We start from the raw sequence: 20,186 nt of genomic DNA, 5'->3' as shown, positions 1-20,186 counted from the left end.
CAATCACATGACAGTACTTTTGCAATTTTGTGAGGGTTGTTATATTAGTCTTTGTTTCTGTTGTATGTAGGGACTTCAAAAAGTAGGTTACACATGTCATCCCACACTAAGACCTTTGTGCAACAAGAGTCGCATATTGTCAGAAAAGAATATATGTTCCAGGTTTCCTGCAGATATTTCTGCTGTGATACAGATAATAGGTGCATCAGAGGGTGCAAGCAAAATGATGCAAAAACTGGAAATGTACTCCAAAGTTTAAGTCTACCAGATGGTATGATCCTCATGAGTAAAATGTATAAATTTCACACAGATTGGCTGTGAAATATAATGGCATATGGTCCAAATGCAATGTTGCATCCAACCATAGTGAAATGGTGCCAACAATTTGACTGAGGCCAAACAGATGACAGTGATGCTGATTGGGAAGGAAGTCCATCAATATCAACCACAGATGACAATGTCCATGAAATCTTTTCAGCAGGCTGAAAGAACAGTTGGGAGGAAAGAGATTTTTTAATGATGAAGACATCCACAAGCAGTTCTTGAATGACTCCATGACAAATGAACAGATTTCTAGCATCAAGGAATTGATTCATTGTTAAAATGTCCTGACCATTGTTTACAGAGACTTGGTCAGTGTGTTGAAAAATAATGTCATGTGTCTGTGTCATTTTAATCTGTAGCGCAACATTCAATAAATGTTATTTGGCCTGCTGTAATAATATGTAACTTACTTTTTCAAGACCCCTTGTATGTTTTGCTGCTTGCATATTACAGGCTTTTTCACTGTTGTGCTGGTGTTTTCATAGAAACAAAGATAGTGGGAGTAACAAACAAAATAAATCATAATTACATTATTGAGCTGCAATGATCCACCAGAGACCACAGATCCCTTATACAGAAATATTCTGAAAATATTCCTGAACAACCTCTGAAATTTAGTCGGTGATGTTGAGATCCATCCTGTATAATGTCAAGTAACTTGCCCTTTTTTCAACTTCCCTTAGCACTCTAGATGTAAATTGAATCTCCTGAATGTCTAAAGCTAACAGAGTACTAAATATATGATGTCTCTGTTTGTGTCATATACTTAGACTCAAACTGTATTTCCTTTTTATAAAAAAATTGTAACGTTGCACTCAGTAGAGTATGATTATTACAACGATAGAAGAAATATATGAATGTAGAGAAACACAGCGGTGATACTCTATCTTTAGTGATCCTAAGAGTAGTAAAATGATATAAGTAATTAGTTTAATTTTTGTGCACTAACTGAAGTGAATACTTATGAAATAAGAAGATTAGAAGTTTTGGATATCCACGTAGATATGGAGAGAGTTATTGGAGACAAGTAAGAGTGGTTTATAGGAATGTGGATGAATGAGACAACACAGTTAAAAACCCTGCATTCAGTGTTTTTATTATTGGAGTACCTATCTTACTGAACAGAACATGAAGTAGTATTACAAACTGCAGGGAATGACATGGCCCATCATAAAAACAGAGCAAAGTAAAGTTTAAATTTTGGATAAAGTACTTGTGAAGTGAAGTGTAAGTGATCTCTGGTGATTAAGATCAAAAGTCTGAATCAAAACTGGATGAAAAAAATAATCCTATAAAGGTTATGCTTTACAATCTCACTTACGTTATTGGGTCACTCTGAATGAAATGAGAAAGGGCATAGCACAATTATTGTATATTCTCATAATCCACATGCACCTTGTGGGTCACAACATACATCATACAAATCAGCTGTGCTATGTGATCATTCTCTGCCATTTGTCACTTGCTATTCTATCTTACCATCACCAACAGTGCTCAGTGGAAAGCAGTCAGGGATTTGCACTTTAGTGACCACTTCCCCTTAGATACATCTGCTGAACCAAGCAGTGCCTTAAAGTAAGACAACAAAGTGGATGCTCAGCAAGGCTAACTGGAAACAGTACAGCCAATTGGCTGAGTCTGAAAACAAGAGTGTGTGAAGGAATGGGTGATTCACATTAAGAAAATGATGCACCAAGTCACAGATGCATCCAGCTCAAATTCTTTGGGCCATCTGCTAAGACCTCCTGTGCACTGTCAGACTGAGAAGTACTGCTCTGCAATAATGGTAATGTGTGTTGCTTTGTGTTGACTTAGAAAAAAGAGACTTCACAGCCTTTAGGGTGACTAGAGCCAACCTGCTGCTATATTATTCAAGAGAGTAAGATGAGACTGGGGTAAGAATTCCTGTACTCACTAAATCATTCCACTAGCTCAGTTGAAGAATGGAACACCACCCAAAGTATTTCTGGAAAGCCCTGCAGACCACCTACAGCACATGTACTTAAGGAAGGAAGTCCCCCAAAACACAACCAGATGTCAACCAGAAAATGCCACAGCATTTTGTCATGAATAGACCACTGACAGCTTGGATCTGACATCTGGATGACTTTGCATGGAGATGAATGACCTGGAAGCTGGAAGAAAGATACAGTGGGATGAGTGTAACCCAGGAATTTGCTATTGCTCACAGCATTATTTGACATGCATGTAGAGCATTCTGAATCACAGGCACTGCTGCCCAAAGAATTAGAGGTGGTCAACCACAGTCAATTACAGCAGCAGATGTTCGTTACATCGTGCAGCAGACAAGAAGGAAGGGACCCTTGTAAAATAGCAGGTGCAATTGCAACCACATTTAACAGGACTACATTCTCAGACTCCACTGCAACTGCATTGGGTGTTGTCCCCTTACCTAATGTCCAGTGTCTTGCATTTCATTGACATTTGCACATTGGTGGCAGCATTTGAGATGGTCCAAGTACATGGGGACTGGACCAAGGAGGAGTGGGGTCACATGCTCTTCTGGGATGAGAGTAGAATCAGTCTGAGTAGTGTTTCCAGATGTACCCTTATATTGCGAGAGGTGGAAACACATAATGTACCCAGGAACGTTACTGAACATGAATGATTCGGTGATATAGGTGTTACAGTATGTATGTGTGTGTATGGGGGTGGCGGGGGGGTTATGTTGCATGTGTGTAATGGTGCCCAAACCTCTGAAAATGATAAACTCACTAGCTAATGTTATTGTGACAATGCGCTCCTTCCCTACACGGGTATTTTCAGGGGTGCTTTTGGCCCTGTCTTCATCATTATGGATGACAATATATGACCATATTCAACAGTGCAGGTGGAGGAACTTTTTGAACAAGAGGATGTTTAGTGAGTGGACTACCCTGACCATTCACCCGACTTAAATCCCACTGAGCACATGTGAGATGCATTGGAGAGACGTAATGCAGCACATCCATGAGTACCAATGATCATCCAATTGTTGTCAATCACACTGGGGGAGGAATGGAATTCCCTACCACAATAACTCCTAAAAAAAACTTATGGCCAGCATGGGAGCTCACTAGAGGGCATGCACTGCTTTACATGGTGACTGCACACTATATGAAGAATCATGTCCTGCCTTTTGTAATGTATAGGGTACCATCATAAATTGTTATGACTTCAGCCCGATAATTGTCTTGAATAAAGGTGTCATTTCAGTTCATCTCACTGCATATTCCTTTCAGTTACGTTCTTTACTACACTGCAGTAGTTTTGACTGAGAAACCCAACTACTCAACCACAATATTTCTGCTACATTGGATTGCAAATCTTTCCACTGAGGCAACATGAAAATCTTATAATTTGACTTCAGATGGTCTCCTGTTCCAACAAGAGGATACTGCAATATGTGGTCCTTGTGTACTACATCATTCAACATGTCACATATGTTATGTTCAAACAAGGGGGCAGAAAGTAGTTCATTATCTCAGGTGACTATTATTGTAGTGGACTATAGGACAAATATTGCATGAACTTCAATTGTCTGATCTGCTTACTACACTGTTAGAGAGAACATTTTAATGTGTTATCAGCATGGCTGACACATTCACAGATGACTTTTAAGTGATCAACAAGCCACACTCTCTTGAATTTTTAATTTGCCTTAATTTAATAGATCAATTATGATTTTAATATCATGTTTTAATATTGGAAAATTTGACATCTTCACATTCTACATGACTAGATATTACTGAATTGGGAAATTTTACCTGCTTTAACTATATTTGTCTTGAACTATTTTAGGTAGAGAACTAATAACTTTACTGTTGAGCACACTGAACACTCACTCTCTCTGTCTCCCCCCCCCCCCCCTTTCTCTCTCTCTCTCTCTCTCTCTCTCTCTCTCTCTCTCTCTCTCTCTCTCACACACACACACACACACACACACACACACACACACACACACACACACGCACGCACACATGCACGCACACACACACACACACACACACACACACACACACACACACACACACACACACACACACACACACACACAAAATATTTACAGATTATGAATCACTGACTGTAGCATAACAGAAGGGTCATGGACTTTACTTATATCTATCTGCAGCTTAGTGGATACAGTTACTGGTTTTGATCAACTGTGATGTATCAAGTATAATTAAAGAAATATTATAGAATTACATTTTCATGAAACAAGGTGTTGTATGTGTCTCAGTATGATGGCAATCTGTTTAAGATTAAAGCAGCAAATTGATTGTTAAGACTAGCTCACTAAGATTAAAGTTGCACAATGTATGATAATACACTCTTAGACAAAAAATGTGATGCACCACAAAGAAGTTATTCAAATTGGTCAAAAATTGATATTCATGCAGGTATTGACAGAAATTGCAAAACTGTAAACTGTGGTAGCCAATGGAAGAATGTATGCTGCAGCAGTACAATTTCATCACACAACTGGCAAGGCTAGCAAAGAGTGGACATGTTGATTCCAGTACATAAAATCTTTGTGAATTTCATTCTGTGTACTCAGTTGGACAGTAACTATGCTTCACAAATGGGTATGTGAACAATATACGTAAGTGTCCACATGTCAGAGATGATGTGTAGTTGTGCTCAAAGAAGCCAACTAGAGTAATACATGAGTGGCTCAACATTTGAACAGGAGCTATGCCACTATTCAACAGTGATGGCAGGAATGGGTGAACCATAAATAAACACAACATCAAGAAGGAAGCGGTCAACGTAGAGAGATGCCAGAACATGAGCACTGAGCAATCATAAGAGAGGCACCCAGAACTTGGATTCATCAATATCATTGATCTGATGTGTGACTGGTATTTCAGTGACCAAAAGGACCATTTATAGTTGGCCCACAAAAAGGGGACTGAGCTCACAGCACCCACTGTGGCAACTACCATTGATCTGCGTACACTAATAAGCCCATTTGCTGTGCTGATGGACACATTCGTCATGGAGCTCACTGACTGGACTAAAATTGTCTTCAGTGATGAGTCCCACTTTAAAATGAGCCTCAATGACCAATAAAGGCACCATGGACAGCAGTGGGATACCAACATGACTGTCTCCTGTCATACAGCCTGATAACCAGGACTGATGAGTGTGACTTCATTTATAGTAGGACTCCTATGATTGTCATCTGCAGCACTCTTACAGCACACAGCAACACTGACAATATTCTATTCCCATTTTGTTGACATTCACAGCAAGCCATCCTGGGCATACATTTCAGCAAGATAATGCCCATCTACACACAATGAGAATTTCTACTGCTTGTGTTAATACCTGACCTTTGTCAGCAAGGTTGCCAGACCTCTACCCAATTAATAATGTTTGGACCATTATGGGCAAGCCGGCCGCAGTGGTCTAGCGGTTCTAGGCACTCAGTCCGGAACCGCGCGACTACTACAGTCGCACGTTCGAATCCTGCCTCGGGCATGGATGTGTGTGATGTCCTTAGGTTAGTTAGGTTTAAGTAGTTCTAAGTTCTAGGGGACTGATGACCACAGATGTTAAGTCCCATAGTGCTCAGAGCCATTTAAACCATTATGGGCAAGGCTCTCCAACCAGCTCATGATTTTGAGAATCTAACATGTCAATTGGACATAATTTGCCATGATATCCCACAGGAGGATATCCAACAACTCTGTCAAACAATGTCAAGCTGAATAACTGCTTGCATAAGGGCCAGAGGTGGACCAACACATTAGTGACTTGCTCAATTTGTGAAGCTCTTTCTGCTGAATAAATCATTCAATTTTTTTGGAAAAAGTAATCATTTTTTTGTCTATACATATACATCACATCTACTGATTTCTGTCCCATTTGGATGATTCCTTCATGGTGCATCTTTTGTTACTTTTTTTTTTTTTTTCGTGGAGTGTATTTATGATGTTCTTCATTAAGCTATAGAGGTAGAGGTTAACACTGAGGAAGACTGATGAGGGCCAGGTGAAGCAAATGGTGAAGAAGCTGCTGAGGTAATGGAGAAATGCGGATAAGGTGTTTTGGGCCTATGTTCATATCACAAACCTATCATTAATGAACCTGATCCAAATGGGGGTTTGGGATTTTAGATGGCTGAGATTACCTCTTGATTGCACACAAAGGGGTTGGCACATAACAGTTACACGTAAATGCAACACTTGAGGCTCTGTACATTCAACTGGAGGATTTTGACAATGAAGATAAATGTCAGTTGCTACCTAAGCCTTTTTAACATAAAAATGAAGTGAGATACCTAATTGTTTGTGGTAGTATTACCATGCTTACCCTCACAGTTTACATACCTTCAAGGAACACTATCCATCTATTACTGTTGTTTGATCTTCGTAGGTAGAAGCTAGAAAGATGTAAAGATAACATTATCTTCATGTGGTGTGTAGCACAAAGAGTGAAGATTAACAAAATTTGAACATAACATGCCACAAACAAATATGTGTAACAATAAATAAATGCTGGACTTTTCATATATGCATCATATTTTGAAAAAGCTGAGAGAAAAATTATACAGTGAAAGTATATTTCTTGAATGAACAATTTTTTTCTCTTGTTTCATTCCACATCCTAGAAATTCTTTTTCATGTTTAAAAGTTATGTAAGCTAAGTGAGAGTGAGTGAGTGTGTGTGTGTGTGTGTGTGTGTGTGTGTGTGTGTGTGTGTGTGTGTGTGTGATACCTGGTTCATTATGTGTACTCAGTATAGTGAATCCAAAATTTTAATACCAAAATTTTTAATACCTACTTGTAGTAGGTATTAAATAAATTGTGTATTAGCAATTACAAGCCAGTTAAATAAATAAATAAATAAAACATTCCGCAATGAATGAGATAATGTGCACTACAGCATGTGGAATACAGCCTTAAGATCTGTGCCATAAAATTATGTTTACTAAAAGTGAGAGAAGGAAACATAGTAGGTGAATATGGATTGGGGATAAGAAATGAAAGAGTAAGCCAAAGAATCATAAAAGAAGGTTGTATACATGGAAGAATCACACAGATACTAGAAGGTATCAGATAGATTATATAATGGTAAGACAGAGATTTAGGAACCAGGTTTTAAATTGTAAGACATTTCTAGGGGCAGATGTGGACGCTGACCACAATCTATTGGTTATGAACTGTAGATTAAAACTGCAAAAAGGTGGGAATTTAAGGAGATGGGACCTGGATAAACTGACTAAACCGGAGGTCGTACAGAGTTTAAGGGAGAGCGAGCATAAGGGAAAGAAATACAGTAGGAGAAGAATGGGTAGCTTTGAGGGATGAAGTAGTATAGGCAGCAGAGGATCAAGTATGTAAAAAATCGAGGGCTAGTAGAAATCATTGGGTAGCAGAAGAAATATTGAATTTAATTGATAAAAGGAGAAAATATAGAAATGATGTAAAGGAATACAAATGTCTCCAAAATGAGATCGACAGGAAGTGCAAAATGGCTAAGCAGGGATGGCTAGAGGACAAATGTAAGGATGTAGAGGCTTATCTCACGAGGGGTAAGATAGATACTGCCTACAGGAAAATTAAAGAGACCTTTGGGGAAAAGAGAACCACTTGTATGAAAATCAAGAGCTCAGATGGAAACCCTGCTCTAAGCAAAGAAGGGAAAGAAGAAAGGTGCAAGGAGTATATAGAGGGTCTATACAGGGGCCATGTACTAGAGGACAATATTATGGAAATGGAAGAGGATGTAGATAAAGATGAAATGGGAGATACAATCCTGTGTGAAGAGTTTGACAGAGCACTGAAAGACCTGAGTCGAAACAAAGCTCTGGGAATAGACAACATTCAATTAGAACTACTGACGACCTTGGGAGAGCCAGTCCTGACAAAACTCTAGCACCTGGTGAGCAAGATGTATGAGACAGGTGAAATACCCTCAGACTTCAAGAAGAATATAATAATTCCAGTCCCAAAGAAAGCAGGTGTTGACAGATGTGAAAACTACCGAACTATCAGTTTAGTAAGTCATGGCTGCAAAATACTAATGCGCATTCTTTACAGATGAATGGAAAAACTGATAGAAGCCAGTTTGGATTCCATAGAAATATTGGAACACGTGAGGCAATACTGACCTTACGACTTATCTTAGAAGAAAGATTAAGGAAAGGCAAACCTACGTTCCTAGCATTTGTAGACTTAGAGAAAGCTTTTGAAAATGTTGACTGGAATACTGTCTTTCAAATTCTGAAGACGGCAAGCATAAAAAACAGGGAGCGAAAGGCTATTTACGATTTGTACAGAAACCAGATGGCAGTTATAAGGGTCGAGGGACATGAAAGGTAAGCAGTGGTTGGGAAGGGAGTGAGACAGGGTTGTAGCCTCTCCCCGATGTTATTCAATCTGTATACTGAGCAAGCAGCAAAGGAAACAAAAGAAAAGTTTGGAGTAGGAATTAAAATCAAAGGCGAAAAAAAAAATATATTGAGGTTCGCCAATGACATCGTAATTCTGTCAGAGACAGCAAAGAACTTGGAAGAGCAGTTGAACGGAATGGACAGTATCTCGAAAGCAGGATATAAGATGAACATCAACAAAAGCAAAACGAGGATAATGGAATGTAGTCGAGTAACTCAGGTGATGCTGAGGATATTATATTAGGAAAGGAGACGCTTAAAGTAGTGAAGGAGTTTTGCTATTTGGGGAGCAAAATAACTGATGATGGTTGAAGTAGAGAGGACATAAAATGTAGACTGGCAATGGCAAGGAAAGCGTTTCTGAAGAAGAGAAATTTGTTAACACTGAGTATAAATTTAAGAGTCAGGAAGTCGTGTCTGAAAATATTTATATGGAGTGTAGCCATGTATGGAAATGAAACATGGACGATAAATGCTTTGGACAAGAAGGGAGTAGAAGCTTTCAAAATGTGGTGCTACAGAAGAATGCTGAAGATTAGATGGGTAGATCACATAACTATTGAGAAGGTATTGAATAGAATTGGGGAGAAGAGGAGTTTGTGGCACAACTTGACAAGAAGGAGGGATCGGTTGGTAGGACATGTTCTGAGGCATCAAGGGATCACAAATTTAGTATTGGAGGGCTGCGTGGAGGGTAAATATCGTAGAGGGAGACCGAGAGATGAATACACTAAGCAGATTCAGAAGGATGTAGGTTGCAGTAGTTACATAGAGATGAAGAAGCTTGCACAGGATAGAGTAACATGGAGAGCTGCATCAAAACAGTGTCAGGACTGAAGACCACAACAACAAACAACAAAGCTTGGCTAATGGCTAGTTTCACTTCACAATATTTTATTATGTAGAGAAAGATAATTTCATGTGTACTAGTCAATTTCAAACATGCATCCTCTCAGTTCTGTATAAGTTCTTGTTGTGTATACAGGCAGTTACGGAGGATCACATAGTGGGGATTCCAAACCATCTTTTGTTATTATATTCATAACATTCTGTTTTCAAGATATGTTATTGATTAGTAAGGAATATATAAACAACAATGTCAGATGTTGGTCCCACTTTATTATGAGCCACTATGCATTTAAACAGTCATGCCATCACCACAGAGACTTTACGGTAATTTCATTTGTGGCATGTAAATGTTAGCAACTTTCACTAGAAGAGGAGGAACACATTTTACTATATTTGAAATTGCTATGACGAATACATATAGTGTAATATGCTGTACACTTTTAATATATCAAGACATGATGCAACTTTTCTTGGTTACAGAAATTCCTGATATCTCTAAATTCTGGCCAGATTTGAGATTATTTTTGATTTATAAACTATGTAATCTGTGACTAAGGATGTTCACAAAGTTTTCTATCCATAGAGAGCAAATTTGACACAAATATAATTTTTCGTTTGTATATCAATATTTTAATATACTGGGATTACACTATGGAGATTACTTTTCAAATAAATGACAGCAAATGCTAATAAAACAAACTATATAATTTATCATTATTTCAGAATAAAATTACAACAAAACATAAATTATCATTTATATTTTTAGCCTGATATTATCAACACTCAAACACTGTTTCATTATAACCCTAAGTTAACAGCTTTAAGCATATTTTCAATAACTTAAAAATTTTATCATCACCTGTTATTTTCAAATGTCCTCAAAGGAATTAATACTTATTAAAAATATGTAACAAATTAAACTTGAATTAAGGTGTAAAAGAAGACATTACATAAACAGTGTTGTGGCTCATAGAATATTCTGAAAGTTTTGAGAACAATTAGCATGGTTTATATTACTCTTGATTGGCGCCAACTGTGTCAGACCCATTTTACTGTTGGAAGGGTTAACATCTTGGAAACTCTGTGGAGGTGTGGGTTTTAGAAAGACAATGAAACTGTTCTCAGGTACATTGATGGGAAAAAATGGCAGCACCCAAAAGTAATTAATGCAGAGAAATGAAATTTTTGGAATGCATTTGTCTAGGTAACATATTTAAGCAATTAACACTGCAAAATCACATGTTAACATACGCGCGAGATAAGCCATTGTAAATGTGAAATGATGACACATTAATAGCTGGTGAAACCGCCATAATGTGGAGTACAAGCATGAAAACGTGCATGCATCGTGTTGTATAGCTGTTGGATGTCAGTTTGGGGGATGGAGTTCCCTGCATGTTGCACTTGCCTGGTTAATATATGGACAGTTTATGGTGTCTGTGGATGAAGCTGGAGTTGTCTTCCAATGATGTCCTATGTGTACTCACTTGGAGGCAGATCTGTTGATAGGGTAGGCTAACGCAACATGTCAACACTCTGTAGAGCATGTTGGATTAGAGCAACGGTATGTGGGCGACCGTTATCCTGCTGTAAAACAGCCCCCCAATATGCTGTTCATGAATGGCAGCACAACAGGTCGAACCACCAGACTGATGTAAAATTTTAAAGTCAGAGCGCTGTCATAAGAAACGGCATCCGTGGTCATAATTCGAGGTGTAGGTCCATTGTGTCTAGCATGCAGACAGGTTGGTTGCAGGCGCTCAACGGGCCTCCTTCTAACCAACACACGGCCGTCACTGGCACTGAGGCAGAACCAGCTTTTATCGAAAAACACAACAGACCACCATCCTGCCCTCCAATTCGCTCTCGCTTGACACCAATGAAGTCGCAATCGGCGGTGGTTTGGGACCACAAGCATGCTACAGGAGGTGTGGCCCAGGGCTGTCCTTGAAGTAACTTAATTTCAAACAGTTCGTTGCGTCACTGTGGTGCCAACTGCTGCTCAGGTTACTGCTGCAGATGCAGAACAATGCACCAGAGCCATACGTCGGACACGATGGCCTTCCCTTTCGGGAGTGCTAATGGCTGTCCGGAGCCCGGTCTTCTTGCGGCCGCACGCTGAAGCGACCACCGCTGGCAGAAATCATGTACAGTGGTTACAATCCTGCCAAGTTTTTCTGCAATATCGCAGTACGAACATCCAGTTTCTCGTAGCCCTAGCTGTCTGACAGACAGCAAAGCACCGAGTGGGATAGAGCAGTGGGTAGTACACTGGACTCGCATTCCAATTTAGGTTCTCTGTGATTTCCCTGAACCGTTTAATGCAAAGCCCAGGATGGTTCCTTCGGAAGGACACTACTGCTTTCCTTCTCCATCCTCCCCTAACCCGAGCTTGTGCCCCGTCTCTAATGACCCCATTGACGACGGGACATTAAATGGTTCAAATGGCTCTGAGCACTATATGACTTAACATCTATGGTGATCAGTCCCCTAGAACTTAGAAGTACTTAAACCTAACTAACCAAAGGACAGCACGCAACACCCAGTCATCACGAGGCAGAGAAAATCCCTGACCTCGGGGACATTAAACACTGTTCTATTTCTCCTCTTCCAGACAGAAAAGCAAAATTTGAAAACAAACTGAAACAGTTGCTCCTTGACAATTGCTTCTAACCCGTAGAAGAATTTCGATTAGTGTAACATGTAAAAGGTGGTGGGTGGGAATTACTAACTCATATACAAGTGTTGGCGTTTAGCCATATTTACAAATGTGATGTGAATTTAAAATGACACTTTTCACGTCATTATGATTTATCGAGCATGATGATCCGCGGAACATGGCACCAATCAGCCTGATAGGTAGAATTAAAACGACGCACACCTCTAGACACTGACACCATTTGCAAGTTAAGTAAACTGCGTTTTATAAAATGTAATCATGTTCCTTTTACACAGCAAATACATTGACATTACAGTGCTGCTCACTCACATGTAATGTGAGCGCCGGGCGGGGTGGCCTAGCGGTTCTAGGCGCTACAGTCTGCAACCGCACGACCGCTACGGTCGCAGGTTTGAATCCTGTCTCGGGCATGGATGTGTGTGATGTCCTTAGGTTAGTTAGGTTTAAGTAGTTCTGAGTGCCAGGGGACTGATGACCTCAAAAGTTAAGTCCCATAGTGCTCACAAGGGAACCCCCCCCCCCTCGCCATTGCACCCCCCTCAGATTTAGTTATATGTTAGCACAGTGGATAGGCCTTGAAAAACTGAACACCGATCAATCGAGAAAACAGGAAGAAGTTGTGTGGAACTATGAAAAAAAAAAGCAAAATATACAAACAGAGTAGTCCATGTGCGAGAGATGTAACATCAAGGATAGTGTGAGGTCAGGAGCGCTGTGGTCGCGTGGTTAGTGTGAACAGCTGCGGAACGAGAATTCCTTGGATCAAGTCTTCCCTCAAGTTAAAAGTTTAATTTTTTATTTCCAGTTTACGTAACAAACGCTCATGTTTTCATCACTTTATCGGAGTGATTATCACATCCACAAGGAAACCTATATCGGGCAAGGTAGAAGAATCTTTTTACCCATTCGCCAAGTGTACAAGTTAGCTGGGTCGACAACATATTCCTGTCATGTGACGCACATGCCGTCATCAGTGTCGTATAGAATATATCAGACGTGTTTTCCTGTGGAGGAATCGGCTGACCTATGACCTTACGATCAAATGTTTACGGTTCCCATTGGAGAGGCACGTCCTTTCGTCCAATAATCGCACGATTTTGCGGTGCGGTCGCAAAACAGACACTAAATTATTACAGTGAACAGAGACGTCAATGAACGAACGGACAGGTCATAACTTTCCGAAAATAAAAAAGTAAACTTTCCACTCGAGGGAAGACTTGAACCAAGGACCTCTCGTTCAGCAGTTGTTCACGCTAACCACGGGACCACGGCGCTCCTGAGCGCGCAATATCCTTGATATTATCTATCTCGCGCATGGACTACTCAGTTTGTATATTTTTCTTATTTTTTTTAATAGTTCCACACAACTTCTTCCTGTTTTCTCGAGTGATCTGTGTTCAGTTTTTCAAAGCCTATCCACCTTGCTAACTTATAACTAAATCTGAGGGGGCTGCGATGGGGAGGTTCCCTTGTCAGAGCCATTTGAACCATTTTGTAATGTCAGCGAAAGAAAACATTTTGTACGTTCTTTATTAGAAGATAATCACATAGCATCTGTTTTACTCTTATGGTGCATGCAAAATGAACAGATGTATAGTTAATTTGGATGAATCCCAAAGGAGTGTTAAAGGACCGTTACTCTTTACAATACATAGTAATGGTGTAATGGATAATGCTGAAAACTCCGTTAGCCTTTCTGAAGACAATGGTGTTACCTACAGGTATATAAGGTTGAAACACTAGAATACGAGGAAGATGCAGGTTCGTCGACTCGTTCAGGTACTGGGAGCTGAACCCCTTAAGTAGGCAAACTGATCCTCTACTGTTACTTTACATTATTGACAAAAAGTCACTGGAAACATCTAGCAATAAAGTGGAATGACCACATAAAATAAAATGTAGGAAATGAAGATATCAATAAAAGATACACTGTGTGAATCTCAAGGAAATGTAATTCATCCACTAAATAAATGGCTTACTGAGCACTAGTTCAATTGATTCTTAAGTATTGCTAATTAGTCTTGGACAATTACCGAGCTGGTTTAGCAGAAGAGACAGAGAAGATCCAAGGAATCTGATTCGTTACTGTTGAAATCCCGAGAGCGTACGTGTCAAGAAGAGATGGGCAACATATTACTACCTTGCAAACACACCTTGTGAACCGATCACAATGAGAAAATCAGAGAAATTAGAGTCCATTTGGATGTTTACTGACAATCATGCTTCCCACGCACCAAACGTTAATTCAACAGGCAAGGCAGGAAAAGACAGTGGTGCCAGAAATTCCCTCCACCATACACGTAAGGTGTATTGCGTAGTATGGATGTACAAGGTAGGGCAAATGAAAGAGGCCCGGACGAGTGGATGCGATAGGCCGTGATTATGTAGCGGCATTAACGGATGAGGAAAAGACCTACAGTTACTTCCAGCAGGATGGAGCAACTGTTCATACAGTTGGCAGAACCTTGGAGAACATTTACACGATCTTCACGCCTGACAAAGTTGTTAGCAGATGTCAGTCTTGTCGCGGATCTAGCTGGCCACCCAGGTCACCTGATCTGCAGTGTGTAATTACTTTGTGTGAGGAGTCGTCAAGCCTAAGGTGAATCGGAACAATCCTCATAGTCTTCAAGAACTGCAGCAGGACATTTCGGATGAAACTGGAGTAATTCCAGCTGTAGAGCTTCGATCAGTCTTCAGCAACTTGCTGACCAGGGCCCAAAGGGGCCAAGAGATAAATGGTGTCCCCTTTCAATATCTGCTGTGGTCAGGTTAGTACTGTATTGCCTTTCCTCTGCTGAGTTTCTTTATACCCCGGAACTCTGTTCTCTGGGCCACTTTTATTTGTACCACCCTGTATATAGCACACTAAAACATTTGTGGAGCGGCATGGTAGTGTATTGGCTTGTAAACTGTACAAATCTCTTGTAGGTTGCGGTTGGCAAACAAATGGATGCTCATAACCAGACAATATGTTCCAGCATCGTTCGTCAACAAGAGATGATAACAAATATATCAGAGAGCCCGTTTATAATCCATCTAAGCACATTCCACACAAGACTACCTGCTTTTCGACATCCACACAACCTGTCATTGGCATGTACCTTGACTCACCAGTCCAGGCGATCAGTCTTTTTCCACTCTTAAGATGTACAGTGATGGCGATTCTATGAAATTGCTAATACCTATGTCGTATGATGTAGGGCTATAGGTAGACGTTTTGAGTGTTAGCTTCTGTGCGCCACAGTATGGAGGTGGTTCTGGATGGAATGAATGCTCACCAATGTCCCAGCTATCCGCTTTTATAATTCGCGATAGTCGACGGCAACCTTCGGCAGGAGTAAGTTTTTGCCCGTGGCAGTTCACTCACGGTACACCCTTGACAGAAGCATGTAAAGAGCCCGTAATTGCACTACCTCGGAATTGGAATATCGCAGCCTCTCACGATCTGGCCGTGACCAAATGTACTCTCTCTTGCCCATCATGCGCTCGACTCGATTAACCCATCGACAGCTATAGACATACAGGCATGTAGATAATCGTTTTTTCCTCGTTCTATTTGCGAATGGGACAGGAAAGGTCATCACTAGTAGTACTGTATTGTATTGTATTGCATTAAACCGGAGACCTAGAAACGACGGAGAGGCTTCGTCCCGCCGTAGCCCTCAGTGGTTAACAACCCCACAGCAGTCCACCCACCCCACTGCCGCCCCACACCGAACCCAGGGTGATTGTGCGGTTCGGCCCACAGAGTAATTACCCGACGGGCGGATTCGTGCCGGTCGCGCTGAGTGGCCGCGCGGTTTGACGCGCCATGCACGGACTGCGTGGCCCCTCTCGCCGGAGGTTCGAATCCTTCCTCTGGCATGGGTGTGTGTGTTGTTCATAGCATAAATTGGTTTAAGTAGTGTGTAAGTCTAGGGACCGATGACCTCAGCAGTTTGGTCCCTTAGGAATTCACACTTTTTTTTTTTTTTTTCGTGTCGGGGACCGGCACGCCTTCCCGGTCAGGAAGCAGCGCGTAAGACCAGTAGTGATATGGGGTACACTCCGCGGAATATGTACGTAGATGTAATGCAACAGGACCCACGAGAAATACGGGCCCCTCAACGAAGTTGTGACGTTACGGTAGTTGCCTTGTCCGCCGTACATCGCGAACGCTGGGCTCCGTGCAGGGCCAACAATAAAGGTCTAAACTTTGTCGCAGGTTATCGAGAGTTGCATGTATTCAAACGCAAAGTTAAGAATTATTAAATTCGTGTGAAATAGTAACTCAGTCCCCACCAGAGACGGTCGTTGGAAATCGTAAGAACTGTGGTGTCACGTGCTGCGACCAATGCCACACGACCTGTATATCAATTCAGAGCCTGACGACATCTCAGTCACGCGACACGCCGAATTATTCGATCCGCTGTTTCTCCAACCAGTTACTGCCGCTTATTCAGTTGCTTATGAGTGCGTCGTTGACGCATTTCTTCTTCTACCAACTGAAGTTAATTATGGAATCTTAATGAAGACTCTCCTGTAATTTGTACTACTAGATAAAGGCGAGATGTTGTTTAACGTTGTTATGAAAAATCTCGAAAAGTTCTTGACCCATTTACTTCAGATTTTTACAGGGACATTAATGAAATAAAAGTAGGGTAAATCAGAAGGTCAGTGGCATTTGTTGCAGGACAACAGTGCGAGTAGTTTACGACATATCGTATTACGATAAGTTCCCACACCGACACTTGTACAATAGCTATGGGAGCACACACTAAGGAACAACACAAATGTATAAACTAGTTTTCTGACCAGTAACGAGACAACTGACCATCACATGTTGTGTTCAAAGTGACCACCGGCAGCGTCGATACACGCTTCCATTCTGGTATGGAATGACTGCTGTGCGTGTGTTAACATTTCCGTGGAGATGTCCAAGCAGCCTGCAGTAATACGTCGTTGGATAAAATTGGGTGTAGTTGGTATGTCCTTCTAGACATCGTCTTTCCGCTTTCCCCACAGAAAAAAGTCTATAGGCGCTAAATCTGGGGAATGGGCCAGCTGAAGTACAGGTCCTCTGCGTCGAATCCAACGATTTGGAAACAAATCATGAAGGCGTGCTGTAGTACTTCGTGCACTATGGACTGGACAGCCATCGTGTTCGTGCTACTGCTCCCTCCTAATCTGCAGAGGAACGTCTTCTAGCATCCGTGGAAGTTGGGCTGTTAACAGGCTGCAATACTTGTGCGCGTTCACTGTTCTATGAAAAAAGCACCTATGAGCTGATGCTTCACTTTCCCACACCACACGTTTATACTCCATGGACGCTGACGTTCCATCTGACTAAGACAACGGAGGATTGTGGACAAACCAATAGCGCATGTTTCAGCGGTCCTGGCCATGATTGGTAAATGTGGATTCATCACTACATAAGACACACGATACATCTGGAGTCTCCTGTCTTAATGAAGTCAACACGATTCTCATAATCGTTTCCGTGAAGCTCCTGACGGAGAGAGATGTGGCGGGGCTGGTACCTGTGTCGATGGAGAATGTGTAGGACACTTACTTGATCCATGCCACTTCCTCATGCGATTGCGCGGGAGCTAACATGTGGATCGCCTGCAGCAGCAGCAGCAGCAAGAACATTAACTTTCCCCTGTTCTGATGTCACTTGTTTCCTTCTGTTACGTGGCCTAGGTGTTGCACTTCGACTTTCACGTAACTAGTTGAGAAGGTTGATAAGTAATTGCGAGATGAAATTAGAATTATATTAACACTTTCAGCTGATGACGGGCGTTGATATATATCAACAGGGACAGGTGAAAATGCGAAAATGCATGCACCGACCGGGACTCGAAACCGGGATCTCCTGCTTACATGGCAGACGCTCTATATATCTGAGCCACCGAGGGCACAGAAAATAGTGCGACTGCAGCGACTATCTCGCGTACGCCTCACCGTGTATGTTCACACACACTCATTACTCGTGGAAGTCCCGTAAGAGATCGGGGAATGTGTGTGCATCCGCACAGAACAAGAAGGTCATGGCCGATATTGCCAGAACTATACAGGGTGAGTCACCTAACATTACCGCTGGATATATTTCGTAAACCACATCAAATACTGACGAATCGATTCCACAGACCGAACATGAGGAGAGGGGCTAGTGTAATTGGTTAATACAAACCATAAAAATGCACGGAAGTATGTTTTTTAACACAAACCTACGTTTTTTTTAAAATGGAACCCCGTTAGTTTTGTTAGCACATCTGAATATATAAACAAACACGTAATCAGTGCCGTTTGTTGCATTGTAAAATGTTAATTACATCTGGAGATATTGTAACCTAAAGTTGACGCTTGAGTATCACTTCTCCGCTGTTCGAGCGTGTGTATCGGAGAGCACCGAATTACGTAGGGATCCAAAGGGAACGGTGATGGACCATAGGTACAGAAGAGACTGGAACAGCACATTACGTCCACATGCTAACACCTTTTTATTGGTCTTTTTCAGTGACGCACATGTACATTACCATGAGGGGTGAAGCACACGTACACATGTGGTTTTCGTTTTCAATTACGGAGTGGAATAGAGTGTGTCCCGACATGTCAGGCCAATAGATGTTCAATGTGGTGGCCATCATTTGCTGCACACAATTGCAATCTCTGGCGTAATGAATGTCGTACACGCCGCAGTACATCTGGTGTAATGTCGCCGCAGGCTGCCACAATACGTTGTTTCATATCCTCTGGGGTTGTAGGCACATCACGGTACACATTCTCCTTTAACCCACAGAAAGAAGTCCAGAGGTGTAAGATCAGGAGAACGGGCTGGCCGATTTATGCGTCCTCCACGTCCTATGAAACGCCCGTCGAACATCCTGTCAAGGGTCAGCTTAGTGTTGATTGCGGAATGTGCAGGTGCACCATCACGCTGATACCACATACGCGTTTCCAGTGGGGCATTTTCGAGCAACGTTGGCAGATCATTCTATAGAAACGCGATGTATGTTGCAGCTGTTCGGGCCCCTGCAATCAAGTGAGGACCAATGAGGTGGTCGCCAATGATTCCGCACCATACATGTACAGTCCAGCGTCGCTGTCGCTCTACCTGTCTGAGCCAGCGAGGGTTGTCCACGGACCAGTAATGCATGTTCCGTAGATTCACTGCCCCGTGGTTTGTGAAACCCGCTTCATCGGTAAACAGGTAGAACTGCAACGCATTCTCTGTTAATGCCCATTGACAGAATTGCACTCGATGATTAAAGTCATCACCATGTAATTGCTGATGTAGCGACACATGAAACGGGTGAAAGCGGTGACGATGCAGTATGCGCATAACACTACTTTGACTCAGTCCACCGGCTCTCGTAATGTCCCGTGTACTTATGTTCGAAAGAACAGACGCCATTTCTATATAAGTATAATTGCGAGATGGTTGATGTCTATTGGGATATCTGGCCACATACACCTTACAAGAACGAATTGCATTCTTCCTACACTATCCATGCACCATGATGATGTCGGCTTTTTCTGCATTGGTAAATCCCATTGTCCACTCACGAGACCTGCTGCCTGGACCGTGACACACTAACTAGCACATCGCGATGCACTCAAGGAACACACAAGAATACTGTCAGCAAATATAACAACATCGTATCTAGCAATTACACAGGTTGAATGTCACAAACAAGTGTCCGTGACGAAACTTTTCAAATTACGATAACTCGTAAAGGACTCACACTTTAACCCTGCAACAAACTTTGCTAATATTCTGATTTATTCTACTTTTAATTTGTTAATGTCAATAGGCATTAATCCATTTAAAACGTGTAGGTTTACACAAAAATACATTTTCTAAATATTATTACAATCTGTTTATTTGCTAACAATACCAGCATCTGACTACCAATCCATTCTATGAAAATCACACATCAACAGCAC

General features: G+C 41.5%; 1 protein-coding gene across 2 annotated transcripts in view; it reads right to left on the bottom strand.

The window, feature by feature from the left end:
* The window catches only part of LOC126299088 (palmitoleoyl-protein carboxylesterase notum1), a 347,427-nt gene that overhangs the window by 122,984 nt on the left and 204,257 nt on the right, over positions 1-20,186 (bottom strand). For both annotated transcript variants that reach the window (XM_049990760.1, XM_049990761.1), the window contains one exon: positions 6,660-6,712. In XM_049990760.1, the coding sequence (XP_049846717.1) occupies positions 6,660-6,712 (53 nt within the window). The remainder of the gene's footprint in view (positions 1-6,659; positions 6,713-20,186) is intronic.

This window comes from Schistocerca gregaria, chromosome X (genome assembly GCF_023897955.1).
Source record: "Schistocerca gregaria isolate iqSchGreg1 chromosome X, iqSchGreg1.2, whole genome shotgun sequence".
NCBI classification, from domain to species: domain Eukaryota; kingdom Metazoa; phylum Arthropoda; class Insecta; order Orthoptera; family Acrididae; genus Schistocerca; species Schistocerca gregaria.
Note: the sequence above shows the minus strand (reverse complement) of the source record. Positions and strands in the feature narration are given on the sequence as shown.